At 40.9% G+C, this 17,136-nt stretch overlaps 1 protein-coding gene across 1 annotated transcript in view; it reads left to right on the top strand.

Annotated features, from left to right (window-relative positions):
* LOC149792968 (uncharacterized) overlaps positions 1-1,176 on the top strand; it is a 191,050-nt gene extending 189,874 nt beyond the window's left edge. Inside the window, exon 11 of the mRNA XM_089968929.1 lies at positions 874-1,176. Coding sequence (XP_089825055.1) covers positions 874-1,176 — 303 coding nt within the window. The remainder of the gene's footprint in view (positions 1-873) is intronic.
* The last annotated feature ends 15,960 nt before the right edge of the window (positions 1,177-17,136 follow it).

Below are 17,136 nucleotides of genomic sequence, written 5' to 3'. Positions count from 1 at the left end.
TATTGGTACAATCAGTCACTTCTGTTATTATTTTCTGTTTCTTTGTTTGTACAAAAGTAAATTGGATGCATTAAGCTAATTATTCTGCCTTCCTTTTTCTCTTTAACCATTTCTGCTGTACAGAACACTTGGTGCAGGGGAGGTAGTCACTTTTAGTACCTTGAAGTACGAACCAGTGATATGATTTTGACTTAACTTACTAGATAGGGATAATAATAGGGGTTACAGCGTATTTTCTGTAGACCAAGCTCTGTATTCCTATTTTAATGAATAGTATTTATATTTCAGACCAGACGCACAAAATCATTGCACGTCGTTACATTTTCTTCAATGTAACTTAATTGAACAAAAGCAGATATACTTAAGATAAATCATAAACGTAATGCCATGCATGGCGAATGCCACAAATGGAATAGACTTTTAAATAGTGGTGTATATGGCATTATGCGGACCATAATTTTGCGAGGGGATTACAAGTTTTAGCACTCCAACTTACTTTCAATCTTCATGACCCCTACACTTGATGTCAGAGTGATGTATCACACTTGACGTCAGAGATTCACAGTTTTCACTCGTGCAACAGAGAAATCTGTCTGTTTCGCTAACCGTATTTTTTCTGTCTCAGTCTGGTTATCTCAGACCTGTCGTCTCGGTCATGGTGTCCACGCCCTAGGAACTACTTTTAAAAAGAAAACCTTGCTGTCTTCTGCTGTGCCTGACGGAGTTGTTATAAAATCCAACAACAACAACAACAACAACAGATATATAACAAAAAGAAATACACTTAAAATGCAAATTAAGATCTCTTCAACTTTGATAACACCATACAAAACATTTTGACGTGAGAGATTTGTATATCACACTTGAAATCAGAGCCATATATTACACCTCATGTCAGAGGTTCATGGATCACATCTGACCTCAGAGATTCATGGATCACATCTGACCTCAGAGATTCATGGATCACGTCTGACCTCAGAGATTCATGGATCACATCTGACCTCAGGGATTCATGGATCACATCTGACCTCAGAGATTCATGGATCACACCTGACCTCAGATATTCATAGATCACACCTGACCTCAGAGATTCATGGATCACATCTGACCTCAGAGACTCATAGATCACATCTGACCACAGAGATTCATAGATCACACCTAATGTCAGATTCATAGATCACATATGACCTCAGAGATTCACATATCATACCTGATGTCAGAGTCATATATCACTGCTATTGTTAAGCTGGAAAACGTTAGAAATGTATATATCACACCTGATGTCAGAGATTCAATTATCACACCTTGGGTAAGAGTTTCATATATCAAACCTGATATCAGAGATTCATAAATTACACCTGACGGCAGAGATTCATATATTACACTCATACGTCAGAGATTCATAAATCACACCTGACACCACTAATTCATTTATCTTACCTCACATAAAGATATACCTAACCCGTAATAAAACATGTATCAGTAGTATGTATCCAGGCCTGCCAACCCTGACGAGTTCGTCTCAGTAAGGCAGTTGATTTTTTTTCAGTAAGATTGACCAGTTTTCAGTAAAGTGTAACAAAATATCCATAACTGCTATTGTAAAGCTGGAAAACGTCATTAAAAGTTCGACACATCGATGATAAACATTACGTTGAACTGAAAAGTTTGTAAAGTACGCGTAGACTTTATTTACCACTAGTACAGGTGCACAAACGCTAGTACCGACCCATATGGAGCTCAGTGGATTGTTGCTATCTCTCAGCTTTACATAATTATTAATTCTTGGAAATTCATTTCCATTTCACATGACGACATCAATCATATCTCCCATCACGAGACATACTCAAATTGGCACGTGATGTCCAATAAACGTAATTGTGTCCTTTCCAGCTTTTATTCACAAGAATCTGAATACTCCTTTTTATTCTTCTATGCCGATTATTAACACATTTCTAGAAGCTTATTTTCCCTTTCGTCTTAAACATGCAACGCTTTCGGGACGCCATTTAAAAAAATTATATAATCAACAGTTTCATCGTGCAGACGCTTCGCATGAATAAATTGGTGCAGTTTACAGCGTCTGTGGTGCTGTTGTAAAGTTAGACTAGTTCCATGACCAATTTGACTAATTCTAAGATAAAACCCGGATCCAAATAAAAACACAGATGAACCAATTATCCGGATTTTTTGGCAACGATAATTTTTCCATACTCTTTGCTAGCTTGCCTAAGTTCGTATTTTAAGGGTAATTTTACGGAAAAATCTTAAGAGTTGGCATTTCTGAGTTACATTATCTATCTTGAAAATGTACTGTTAGAAACCAAGCAAATGAAATGTTTCCTACCTTAATCAAAAGTTTCCAATGTTCGTATTGTCTTATTACTTACCATCATTTTGTCAACTTCAACAACCATTAAAGTCAGTTGCACGTGAATGAGGAATGAGAGTGAGAAAAATTTCCCTCTTAAATAATATGGACTATGTATGGTAAATTTCAGTCGCTATGTATCATTGGATTTATTTGATTAGTTACTCTGTAAGCTTATAAGTGTCACACACACACACACACACACACACATATATATATATATATATATATATATATATATATATATATATATATATATATATATATATATATATATATATATATATATATATATATATATATATATATATATATATATATATATATATATATATATAACTGAGTACTGGAAGCAATCATAGGTCTGAAATTATAATTTCTCGACTATTACTACCTGTATGTATTTAATTACGCGTGGTCGAAACCAATGTCCGTTACACTCAGTACATCCATTACATATGTGTGAGAAAGACTGATTTATATTGCTTCAGTAGCACCCAATTTAGTGATGAAACTTATACCATTAATGTGGTTTTATATATATATATATATATATATATATATATATATATATATATATATATATATATATATATATATATATATATATATATATATATATATATATATATATATATATATATATATATATATCTGTGTGTGTGTGTGTGTGTGTGTGTGTGTTTTGGTATAGTATATCTAAGCACTTCTACCCGTTGCTAGAAAATCTCTACTTAATATAAAGTGTTCTAAATCTTACGCACATCTTGTTTGTTTTCGGGACAACGTAATTATCACGTTCTATAAACGTTCAATAAACTTGGTTATGCAACTGTTCGCTAGTTAGCAAATACAAACTGCGTACTTAAAGTCTGGTCAATATCAAGACCTTTGTGTTAAAACATTGGATACTCCCAAAATTGTGCGCTTGTCACATCATCACATTTTTAGTCATCTCTTGGAAATAGTCAGGGACATAATTAAGGATGCAAGGAAACAGAACGCTCTAAAATGATAAAAACTGAATAAGACAGACAAAGAAAGACAGTAAGAAAGGAAGAAAAGTACACTAATTGTGATATGTTTTAAAAATTTTATTGTCCGGAATTTTTGTTTATTTAAAAAAAAATGTATGGATAAGACTCAAGCACTATTTAAAGGTGAGAATTTTTTTTCTTCACAAGTACAAACAGTTAAATGTGATATAGATGTACTACCAAAAATTAATTTATTGGGCTTCCAATCATTTTCTCATTCGTACATTATCCACAATAAGTTTACAACGTAGTCTCATCACATCTGTTAACTTGACATATTTTATCACTTATGTAGGCATGTCATAATAATCAAGGCAAAGAATGCACAAACGTTTACAGGAAATCATATAACTAGTCAATTGTGAGGGTACAACTTATTTCTAAACAAAAATCCGTCATGTGTTTTTATTATTATTATTTTTTTAGCAGTTCATTACTCAGAATAACCAACATGTAATTCAAGGGTAGCATGTTTGAGGCCAGCCTAAGGTAGCCCAGGTCGGCTGTTTCAGTGTGTTTTCAGGAAAATCACCGAGACCCATTTCCTCGGTACGATACTGCCAAGTACTGCGTAATTAAAACCAACCAGCCATCCTTTATTTTTCTCTGTATTCTATTTAATGTCTACAGAAAGCTCTACTTTTTCCTTTCCTTCACTCCCTGTATGCTAGTAATAATATGATTTTAATAATTACGAGTGTGGTAAGTGGTTGTCCAAAAAGGGGACTGCAATTAAATTATGGAGTTGAACGGCTTTGATTATAAAAGAATTTAAATTATATTTTATACCACTTCTTAACCACTGTGATCAGTAAATGAGTGGGTGTTGGTCGCTCCTAAAGGTCACAGTACTGGATAGTAGATGTGGGGTGATGATAATATAAATCGTGAGAATGGTGGATTTTTACAGTTATACCATCTACAATTCTATAAAATAAAGAAAGAGAATAACATTACAAGATAGGGACTTGTTTTGGAAGTTATTACTCTAAACGATGTCAGATTACACCTATGATTTTATGAATACTATGGTATCTATTTTCATTAGCACACGTTACGTCAGAGATTCACAGTTTTCACCATCGCTGACAAAACGACGCTTTGATTATTGGAAGTTTATTTTTACTCCACGTTTTAATTCATTGGGATGTGAGCAAACAAGACTTACTGAGCGAATGTCGATTTAGACAAATGGTGTTAACAGGATTTATGCAAAAACATCTTTAACATTTATTTAGTTTCTCTGCCTCACTCGTTCCCTCTGTCTGTCTGTCTGTCTTTCTCTTAATATGCAGCCTTACAAAAAATTGTCGTGCTGTAACAAGGAGAATAACCAGCTGAACATTCTCGGTCGTTTCCTTCTTGTGTTTGAAGTTAGTTGACTCGCATCAGTTAGAGGCGAGGATGTTCGGAATGTGCCTTTTAAAGTTATGCCCAATCGGATCATCCTCTTCCATTATAATTCAGCTTATCTAAGAATCATAAATTATATTTGGAACTACTTTTGATAACATACCACAATATCGCCGCGGAAGGAGGAAAAAGTCACAATCGGAATAATCCGGAGTTTGGAGTTGATGACCTATGAGTCAACGAGTCAATGTCCCAGGAAGGATATGGTCCTGTTTAAAATTAAAAACATTAAAAGGGATTTGCGATAACTAGCTAATACAGTTTTACAGAGAGTGACATCCATAATCTTTTTAACTAATTGGATATTTTGTATATTTAGTTTTATGTTAATATTGTTTTTATTGTTTGAGACATATTATATAAACTGGAATTATAACAGAAGAATGACCGCTGCGTAGCTGCTTTTTATAAGTTGTTTTACCTAGGTCATAGAGGATGCTACAAGTGTGTGTGTGTGTGTGTGTGTGCGTGTAATGACTATTTATATATTTGGTAATTCATTCATTGCACTTTTAGAAGCTGGCATTGTCTATTCTGACAAAATTCATCTCTTTTTTTCCAATAACATCTGTAGAGTTCCCCCTTCACTACCTAACGGAAAAATCTGCTAGCTCCGCTTGATCCTTTTTTTGCTCTACAGTTTGTACTTTGCATAGGGGAAGTTTTTAAAGGAAAAGGATTACCCCGGAATTCCTCACTGGGTATACTGGTTATTTAAAGACGAAGTTGTGTATTTTAGGTATTGTTCAAAGAACCTTTCAATTCCCTTTATTTTGATGTATGATTGATGGGTGTAATATCAGTAGTGAATGGGGTCACCCTAGCGACAATGGGAATTAGCATTAAAAACACCCCTGGGTCACTCTAGCGACAATGGAAATTTAACATGGGAAAAATCATGGGTCACTCTAGCGACAAGGGAAATTAATATGGGAATAAATCGTGGGTCTGTTGAGCGACAAGGGAAATTAACATGGGGAAAATTGTTGGGTCACTCTAGCGACAAAGGGAATTTAACATGGAACTATAGTGTGGGTCTGTCTAGGGACAAAGGGGAATTGAACATGGGGAATAGAGTTTGGGCTTGTCTAGGGACAAGGGGAATTTAACATGGGATTTTTAAAAAAATTTTTTTTTAAAAAAAGGGTAGGCAATCGAAAGTCAATCTCTTTTCGAGACCTATGAGTGGCCCTGAAAAGGGCCTTTGGTTTATGTTAATGTATCCATTAACATAAAGGGCACCGCATTGGTCTTCTTCTTCGCCTTAGGCTGCGTCTCACTGTTGGACCGTAAATCAGCACTCTTTTGAGGCATCCTTGTCTTTCTACGTAGATCCTACGTATCCACAGACTGGTGTCTGTCCTGTGGACAACGGTCCACTTGGATCGGACATACATTAGCATGTCCGTCCTAAACATCATTGAAGACACAAGGGTGGATGATTCAACTGTGGTCCACATCTTGAGGCGACGAGAACAGGCGAATCAATGCAGTGAACTGCGCTTATTTATAGGTAGAGGAAGGATTGAAACGGATTGAGTTCATTCACCAATCCAAACACGCGTTACAAAATTCAGTCAGCCCGCATCCAATCCGAAGAGAACAGTCTGTGACGTCACGTGGTCTATATAAATTCGCTAGCGCCTCTGTGTAGTCAATCTATGCGACAGTGATTCAATATGACGGAAACTCAGAAAACGATCCATTGGGGTGCACCAGCAGTGGAGACCGCCCAAGGGAACCCGGACTTACTTTCAGAAGAGGTAAATTGGGATTTTGTGGATTTTTTTACCTCGCAAGAATTTGTTCCGGAACCTTCGTTACCTTCTTCATTACCGCAAGTGGAGAATTTTAGACAGAGACAGAAAGAAGAATTGGAGAAATTTATACAACGACAAAAGGAAGCGGAACAAGCTTTTCTCCTACAGCAACAGCAGCAAGAAGAAGAGGTAAGAAAAAAACAACAACAACAAGAAGAAGTAGCAGCAAAGAAACAAGAGGGTGAAAATCAAACGGTCACGGTACTGTTGGACATTTTAGCGGAGTTAAGAAGTCTGAAACAAATGTATCAGACTTCTTTATCACGACCGAAGAGAATACGACCTTCCCGAGCTAAACACGCCAACCCTGTGACTAAGCCTATCGTACCACCCTTAGTGATTTCAACCCAATCATCAGAAGTAGGCCTTGGCCATGGCAAAGGCTTAAGGCAGTTAAAGTTGATTGCTTAAACTCACCCCTACACCAAAAAAAAAAAAACCAAAGGCCCTTTTCAGGGCCACCCACGTCTCTCGAAAAGAAGTACAATTTCAATTGCCAATAACTTAAAAAAAAAAAAATTTACCCAAATAGTACGTGTATATGGGTGCGTGAGTGTACGTTCTTATTTTAAAATCAGAACTCAAAGACTCTTACCTTATATAATTAATGTATTCTTTTATCAATAGTTACAATCCAATTCACAATTCACAACATAGCACTTTAAAAGTTCATAAACTTCTTCTGTCTCATTGTTTACTCTCTCTGTTTTTTAAAATTTCTTCACCCTCACAGGCTTTTCCTCTTCTTCCTCCTCACTTTCTTCCCTTCTTCTTTTCTTCTCCTGTTTCTTTTTCTTTACCCGGCTGCTTTCTTCCTCTGACGAATCCCTCTCTTCCTCTGAAGAATCCCTCTTTTCTTCTGACTCCTCTTGTTTCTTTTTTGGGCAATCTGGAGACCAAAGTCCTTTTTCTTGACAATAATAACAGGTATCTTGACTTTTGTCTTTTCTAGCCCCTTTTTTTCTTTTTTGATGGTCTGGACACTCTGAAGACCAATGCCCTTTCTTCTGACAGATATAGCAAGTATCTTGACTTTTATCTCGAAAGGAAGGAGAGTAGTCCGTCGGCTGGTCTGAAGAGAATTTTCTAATGACCCCTCGCAAAGCTCTGATGAAACGTTCCATCTGGGTAGTCTCTTCCATCGTTGTGCTCGGTTTGAGAGTGAAATGAATAGTGAAAGGACAAGACACACACCCTTTTATATACTCTGGTTTGCCATGACTATAAATTAGTTTATGGTGTTTAAACTTGAGTCATTTGACGTTTTGCACTCAAGATGAAACGATCCAATTCATTTGAGAAGAAAGAAGAAGAAGAAAGTAAGAGGCAGAAACGTGATCTATCGCCTCGTACCAGAGCTGAAGTCTTGGTACAAATTCATGTCAGTGATTTTGAAGAGGACATGAGTGAACCAGAATCCAAACCCTCTAAACAAAGTTCGCCACCCTTAGTCAACCCTGAAAAATACAATTCCATTCGAGAGACGGAAAAGCGCTCCTCTAGAAAATTTAGAACCACGGCTTACAAATACACGGTGAAGTTTAAAGATTTCAAGCCCGACGTACCATTGTAGAAAGCAGAAGGTTTCATCATCGGAGTGTGGGATTCTTTGCTTACCACACTCAAGCGACAATGTCAACCCAAAGAAGACGATCGCTTGAGACTTTCCATACAGCACGACGGTTTGAAATTCCTGTTTGGATCGAGTTTAGCACCCCTGCAGAATTGACCACTTGCAAAGTCATGGACAAAATTCAACACGTGCAACAATCTAATGACCAGTTTGACATCACCGATGGAAAAGCCACACTGGACATGACCCACGTCTCTCCTCCTCAAGGGACTGGACGCAAAAAGATGTTATTGGTGAACGAGCTTCGCAACACCAAAACAAGTCTCGTCCGAATTAACAACCCTCAAGACCAGATGTGTTTAGCCCGTGCCATCGTGGTGGGACGAACCTATGCCAACAAGAACGACACGGTAGAATGGAAAAGAACCTGGAAAATTATTCAACGATCCGATCGAGCCAAACAACGAAATGAAGCAGAACTCCTGTTGCAACAAGCCGGACTGTCCAAAGACACACCCAGTGGCATTCCTGAGATGCAAAAATTGCAAGATGTCCTAGCTCCACGATACACCTTGAAAGTGTACCCTCAAGAAATGCGCGGGCCTCTGTTGTTTCGAGGGAAAGACTTTAAGGATGGAACATACATTCATGTCTATTATCACGATGACCATTTCGATACCATTACCAGTATCACCGGATTCCTGGGATATGTTTATTATTGTGAGAAATGTGACCATGGTTATAATAATCGAGAGCAACACAAGAATTGTGGATTGAAATGGTCAGGATGTTTGGCCTCTCCACCCTGTCTGAGCGAAGGACCAGTGCCTTGTTCAACTTGTCTGCGCACGTTTGTCAGTCCTACCTGTTACCAACAACATTTGAAGACGCAAGGTTCACAGCAGAAATGCTCTTGTCAACTGCTGAGATTGTGCCCCGCGTGTGGACAAGGCATACGTACCAATAGTGCCAAGGCACACGTATGTTCAGGAAAGAAAAAATGTCACATTTGTCACCACACCGTGGACTTGGAACATCAATGTTACGTACAACAATACCAACCCCAACCAGAGGAAGATGACGGTCACAAGAAGAAAGGCAATTTCATCTTTTTCGATTTCGAATGCATGCAAGAGACCGGCATTCACATTCCTAATTTCTGCGTGGCTCATCGAGCGTGCGAAAAGTGCATTCAGGAACCTATCTTCAGTTATTGCCCTCACTGCAGCAAGATTCCCGGAGGGCGTGAAAAATCTTTCGAGGACCGAACACATTAGCCGATTTTGCCAAATGGGTCTTAGACCCCATCGACAAGACGTGGAGCCAAGAGGACATCGAACGTTACGGAGATTGTCATCGTCATGCCACAGTGATAGCTCACAATTTCTCCGGATACGATGGACAGTTTCTTTTGAGATACTATACGGAACAAGGCACCGAGCGTCCTAAAGTGACTTTGAACGGAGCCAAAATCATTTTCATGCAAGTAGGACAAGTACAGTTTAAAGATTCGATGAGTTACTTGGCCATGCCTTTGAGCCGAATGCCTAAAAGGTTTGGAATGACAGAAATTGCTAAAGGGTACTTTCCACACTTTTTCAATACGGAAGCCAATCAACACGCCGTTCTACCCCATTTACCTGAGGCTCACTATGACGACCCCGACAACATGCGTACCGAACAACGAGAAGCTTTCTACGCTTGGTACCAGGCTCACGCCTCGGACCCTTTCGACTTTCAGGAAGAAATGTTAAAGTATTGTCGTTCCGACATTTTACGACGTTGCTGTGGAAAATTTCGAGAACTGTTCATGGAACACGGAGGGGTCGATCCTTTGAAAGAAGCTTGCACCATTGCCAAAGCGTGTTCCTTAGTGTACAGACAACGATTCATGGCTCAAAACACCGTGGCTGTCATCAGCCCTCAATCGACCAGGTATGTCAAACGTCAATACTCGGTCAAAGCCCTAACGTATTCGGTAGATGGCTGGGACTTAGAAAACCCCAAGATCGTGTACGAGTTTAACGGTTGCTTATTTCACGGATGTCCCGTCTGCTACCCTGATCGTAGCACTAAAAATCAGTTTTTACAACGAACCATGGAAGACTTGTACCAGGACACTTGTCAGCGACGCCTAAAGTTAGAACAGGAAGGATACCAAGTGGTGGAAATGTGGGAACACGAGTACGATCACCGTTTGAAAACCGATCCCGAATTTAAACGCCTCGTGGAAAGTTACAAGCTGATGGACTCCCTGAACCCGAGGGATAGTTTGTACGGAGGAAGGACCAATGCCACCTGTTTGCTGTACCAAGCCGACTAAAAGAAAGGAGAAGAAATCAAATACTTGGACATGTGTTCGCTGTATCCTTACGTGTGCAAATATTGTCGCTTTCCTGTAGGGCACCCACAATTGCTGACGGAACACATCGACCTGAAAAACATTCGACAATACGAAGGTCTGATCAAGTGTAAAGTTCTGCCGCCCACGGACTTGTACCATCCCGTGTCACCTCACCATTGCCAAGGCAAACTAATGTTTTCTTTGTGCCGTACTTGTGCCGAAACGTGCAACCAAGACCAGCCTTGCCATCACACCCAGGAAGAACGGGCCTTGACGGGGACGTGGGTCAGCGTGGAATTGTTCAAAGCTCTGGACATGGGATACCAACTGTTAGAAGTGTACGAAATTTGTCACTTTCCCAAGACACAACAATACCACAAGGGTGACCCCACGCAGAAAGGCGTTTTCGCCGACTACGTGGATGCCTTTTTGAAACTGAAGCAAGAAGCCAGCGGCTATCCTTCCTGGTGTCACACTCCCGAAGACCAAATAAAATTCAAAGAGAAATACTATGAACAAGAAGGCATCACTTTAGACCACATCGAGAAAAACGAAGGCAGGCGATCGTTTGCCAAAGTGATGTTAAATTGCTTGTGGGGTAAAATGGCACAACGACCGTGTTTACCCAAGACGGAATATTTGACAGAACCTTCCCGCTACTTCCAGATGATTCACAACAAAACCAAATACATGAAACACGTGGACGTCGTTCGCGAGGATTTGATCTTGGTCAATTACGAAGAAGATCTGAACTTTGTACAAGACGACCCTTTTGGAAATGTCATCATTGCAGCTTACGTGACAGCTCATGCTCGCTTAAAATTGTACGAAGCTTTAGAACTGTTAGGGGAACGCGTCCTGTACTTTGACACGGACAGTTGCATCTACATCGATCACCCGAGTCTACAGTACCCTGACATCGAAGGAGACCGTTTAGGAGCCTGGACAGACGAGCATCCCAACGACACGATTCTAAGTTTCGTCAGTGGCTGTCCAAAAAATTACGGCTACCAATACCGGGACAAACAAGGAGAAGTGCACACGACGTGCAAAGTGAAAGGATTGACTCTGAATTATCGTACCAGTCGAGTGGTCAACTTTGGGGTACTGAAAGAAGCCTTGCAATCGGGAGAGGATGAACATTTTAAAGTGACCACCTATCAACCGAACAAGATTGTACGTTTACCCACTCACCACATCGTCAATCGACCCTTGGAAAAAGTCTATCAAATCGTGTACCAGAAGCGAGTGCGACTACCCAACCACTTTACTTTGCCGTATGGACACCTTGGTATAAAACATTGGTTGTAAGAGGATAGTCACCCACTAGAAGGATGACTTCGCCACAGCAAGAATCGAGTGAGAAACCCGATGAGAACTCCAAGTTCAAACCCTACCATTTTCCAGTCTTCTTACCTGACTATTGTGATTGTGCCCGTCGATTGGACACGTTTCAGAAATGGCCTACGGATAGGGAAGGAGTACCTTCTTCGCATGTTTTAGCTAGAACAGGATTTGTCTACTTGGGACCTGTGTCAGGATTGGGATATGAAGTACAGTGTTTCGCTTGTGGCCTGAAGTTACGAATGGATCTATATATCTATAAAGATTCAGCTATTCTGGAACATACTCGATGGTCTCCGCACTGCCCTTACCTTTCTATGGCCTTTCCACTCATGACATTACGGTACAATGATGACGGTACCTTAGAGACGATACCTTCCAAAACAAGACATAAAAAACATAAAAAAGGAAAGATGTACAAGCTGGAGACTGCATTGCGACTAGTATAAAAAGGGCTATGGTCAAGATCGATAGTTCATTGGGACTACCAAGACCGAGCGAACAAGATGAATACTTTCAGAGAAACACAAAACAAGTTTAGAAAGGCACAATTCAAGTGTGGGGCTTCTGAAGTGGAATGCGATTGTGAGCCTTGCGATGGGTACGTTGCTGTACGTTGTGACCTTAGCGATGCCGTAAAGCATCATGGGAACTTTAGTGTCACTACCCCTATCATGGAAAGTGATGCTGTGCGTGTCAAACCTGAGGGATGCGAAAGTGATGCCACTCGTCCTCTTTGACATTTTACTGGGTTTCGTTTTAAAGGTGGATGTTCACCTTCACGTCTACCCCCCTACGGATGTCATCTAGCCCTGAGCAAACTCCTGTTCATGTCACCCAACCCTCATCGAAACGAACCTGTGAAAGACGAATATTCGTTTCCTGTGCGTTTGTCGGAATACTGCGAAAATCGTCTTCAATCGTTCAAAGGAAAATGCCTAAGTATCTGGGAGGACCGACCCCCTAAGAATTAGCCAGAGCCGGATTTTTCTACTTGGGCGAAGGAGATAAAGTCAAGTGCTTCAGTTGCGGTGTGTCACTTTACCACTGGGAACCGCAAGATTCGGCCTACGTAGAACATGCTCGATGGTCACCGAATTGTCATTACTTACCCTTAGTGGGACCGAGACATTAAAGTAACTTACCATGTCGTTGACGAAGAAGAAACCAGTTTGGCTAGGAGTCAAATGTTGGACATCACCGAGACCAGTATTTAAACTTCATTTCAAAAACGATATTGAATCATTACCTAAAGAACTGCAAGAGAAGATTTACAAGGAAGTTTGGCAGGGACTTGCCAGAGTGAAATCTCAATGGGTCACTGTAGAACTTTTGTGCCGTGAAATTCACAAGAGGAAAGTGAAAAAAGTCAACCAGTGTGTTAGATTTCTTTGGGTCAAGTGTGCATTCATCCTATTGTATTACTCTAGACCGTTTACATCAAAAGAGTTCAGTGACATTCTTGGACGTTACCCTGAATGGCAGTGGTCAGAAATTACTCACTATGTGGATTACTTTTGCTCTAGGAGAAGATTGTGAATTGTACGGACTGACCTATTCATGGATACTTTACAAGAGAACATTCGTGCTTTGCCTGTGGAGTTGAGAGAAAGGATTTACCGAGAGCTGGTCAAAATACAAGTCAAACGTAAAGAACAATTGCATCCGTTACGTCACCAGATCTTTAACCACTGGTACCTGAATGGTATAAGAGGACTGATTCGTCAGAAATTGTTTCAGTGGTCAGACCTTGTTGAACACTTTCAGTTTGTGAATGAACTAAACGTTCGTAATTTTGGTTACTTCGAGATTCACCTACTGCAACGTATTAAGGAAGACGAGTTAAAGGATTACCAACATATGTTACGTGGAATCTGCTTAGCGGAAGACGAAACACCTAGACAAACTCTGACGTTTCGGTTACAGTATGTAACATTTAAATTCCCTACTGGAGAACGAAGATGTCTAGTTAGAAATTACCTTTTTTGCTTCCGAAACAAAGAGACTATAAAATCAGGCTGCCATGCCACGGATTATGTCACATATCATTGAACAGATTACGTGGAAGGAACTCAATGACCATATTCAAACCGTGGATCATTACCATCAATTATTACAAGAACTTTATCCATTCAATTTGGGTCGACAAGTGGTGTGTGTCTTAGTGACTTGTTTTCTGGGATTTCGTTTACCAGCCGATTCCTTGTGGACTCTTTACGAACAGTACTTACCACCCCAATGGCCTTAAATGGTCACGAAAGACTCCTTTTGCTCAAAGCCTTGCGTTTTCATCTGGATACTTCTCGACCTCTACGGGAAAAAAAGATTCGTCAACTTTTAGCTACCCAAGACGTGTATGACGATGTGTGTGTAGCTTGTGACTTACATCCCCATTGGACAGATGTCCGTGCCTGGAAAGAATGGGATTTTGAGGCTTGGACCCAAGAAGTGGCCCAGTATGCACGAGAGTTGTTCAAGGAAAAAAGTTACTTTTCAACCTGTGTTAAAGACGGTGCCAGAAGAACCCGTCACCCAGAACAGGACTGTCGTGGACAGGCCTGAAAGACCCTTTCGGGAGGACACTTGTGTGACCTTACCCCCTATAGAACTGGTCAGAACATTACCCAAAACATGTTGTACAGACACTTGTTTCTATTCTACGTTAATGGTTATCATGTGCCTTTTATCCTTGTACTTAAGCCTTTGGCTTTTATATATTTTTGTCTTTCGTATTCATGTTTAAAACATTCAATAAACGTGTTCTGAAAAAAAGTATATAAACTCTTGTCTTGTTTGTTTTCGTGTCACGAGTGACATTCCTAACACTATGGCTACCTCTGCTGTCTCTACTCCCTCTTCCTCTACTGTCAAAGTCATCGACGAACACTTAGATCGTGCCAGTTGGGAGGCTTTGTATCTTCGCCATCCCTTTAACATGCTCATTGCTGGACCTAGCGGTTCAGGCAAAACCGAATTCGTCAAACGTTTGATCGAACATAAACATCATTTGATCGATCGGCCACCTCAGCGGATCGTGTGGTGTTACAAAGAGTGGCAATCGGCGTACAGCCTCTTGCGAGAAAGTCAAGGCGATTCCATCATGTTTGTGGAAGGCATTCCTAAAGAAGACGACGGCATCGTCTCTTACTCCCGTCAAACCCATTTGGTCACTTTTGACGACATGTTAGGAGAAGACGAAGAAGAAATTAAACTGTGGTTCACGCGCAAAGGGCATCACCGTAATGCCAGTGTCGTTTACATCACCCAAAATTTGTTTCAACAAAGTAAAGCCCATCGCACCATCAGTCTCAATGTGCATTACGTGGTCTTGTTTAAAAGCCCTCGAGATAAATCGCAAGTGCAAATCTTAGCCAAACAGTTAGGAACGCCTTGGCTGACTCAGGCGTACGACGATGCCACTCAAACGCCACACGCCTATTTACTCGTCGATTTGAAACCTACGACCCCCGAGGATTTGCGATTTCGTACCCACTTGTTTCACCACTGGTGCTAAGACGGAGGGCCTGTCCTGTACACGTCTCCGTCCTCGACTTAATTTCACTCCACATAAAAAAAATCTATAAAAACCTCAGACCCTTTTCGTCTGTCTCACACATTTTGAACATGTCGTCCCTTCAGTCGCATCTTCCCGTCAAATTGATTCGTGCCTTGTATGGCATCAGTCGAGAAAAAAATCCACAAATACGAGCTCGTGTCTTAGAAGCTAGTCTCAAAGAAGTCTTACGATGGTTCACGGTGACGGCACGTCAATTACTCCAAGGAATCATTCAGATTCCTCATCAAACCAAACGCTTTTTTGATCGAAACAAAGTCGCTTTGACCCAACTGGCCGATCCCCGCATCGACACTCAAACCAAAAAACAAATCATTTTGAAACCTGGAGGGAGCGGTATTCTAGGAGGGGTCATCATTCGCTCTCTCTTAAGATCGGATCCTAATGCCCCAAACTTCTCCCCAAGAAAAAAGTCAAACGAAGCTCCAAGAAGAAGAAAAAGACCAGGTCCCCAAGGAGAACCTCTCCAGTGGCGGGACCCTCCTCTTACCAGACACCACCCCGGAAAAAGAAAAGAAGCCCCCAGAAAAAGAAACAAACAAAAAGTCCCCAGAAAAAGAAAAGCCCACAGAAGAAAACTACTCGCAAGAGAGTCACTTCGGCCAGGACGCAACCTTACACACTCAAACCACGACCTGCCACGGCGGTGACTGCGTCTCCGGCAGCCTCACGTTCATCCACTTCTCCGTTGATGACACCAAGAACTGAAGAGTACTTGGAGACGTTGATCACACCAAGAACTTCTCCGTTGATGACCCCAAAAAGAACTTCCCCAGTGGCAGGACCCTCCAATTTAGTGGCAGTGGCTGCTGCTCACAAAGTACCTTCTCTCAAAATCAAAGTCCAAGAAAGATCGGGCATGTTACAAAGTTTACTGGATTTGTCCAAGCAAGAACTGGCTCGATTTAGTCCGTTGCGTACCCCTGCACGACGTGTCATGCCTGTCCTCAAATTGATACGACGTAAAGACAATCAGTGGCGACGCGTTCCAGTATAAAAAAGGTCTGTGACCAAGTCGGGGTATCAGTGTTTTTGGTGCTGAAGACTCAAAGATGTCACCCTCCAGAAAACATCCCTCTGCTAAACAACCCCAAGGAAAGAAAAGAAAAGGACTGCCTCCTCGTTTAGTCAAACATGGGGACATGTTATCTGTCCTGTCCAAAGCTTCTCCACCTCTACGAAAAAAACTCATTCAATCAGCCGCCAACGAGGTCATCGATACCGTGTGCGAATGGTGTTTGAACGTCTAGAAAGGCACGATCCATTGGTCCAAACACCAGAAACAATGCTTAGGCAAACATCGTCACGTTCTTCACCAAATGGTTCAAAAGAAAATTCCCATTCGTCAAAAGAAGAAGATGTTGGTCCAACGTGGAGGCATTTTACCCCTCTTCTTAGGTCCCTTACTGAAAGGAGTCTTGGGAACCATGTTGGGAGGACTGGTGGGAGCAAGATAAAAAGGCCCTCTGAAGTCCCAAGATCTCAGAATCGACCCCTGACAACCTCATGGAAGGACGAAAACTAGCTTTAGTGCCTTACAAACGATGGATGGAATACCATCGTTAGCAAGAACAACGCACTCCGCATTTACCTCCCAATCCCAATTTGAGCGAGATGTCCCAGTTACAACACGAATTGCAGTCCTTGATGGATCGCCAAG

This window comes from Sinohyriopsis cumingii, chromosome 8 (genome assembly GCF_028554795.1).
Source record: "Sinohyriopsis cumingii isolate HCF-2022 chromosome 8, ASM2855479v2, whole genome shotgun sequence".
Classification (NCBI taxonomy): Eukaryota; Metazoa; Mollusca; class Bivalvia; order Unionida; family Unionidae; genus Sinohyriopsis; species Sinohyriopsis cumingii.
The sequence above is the reverse complement of the archived record's forward strand: the minus strand, read 5'-3'. Positions and strand labels throughout refer to the sequence as shown.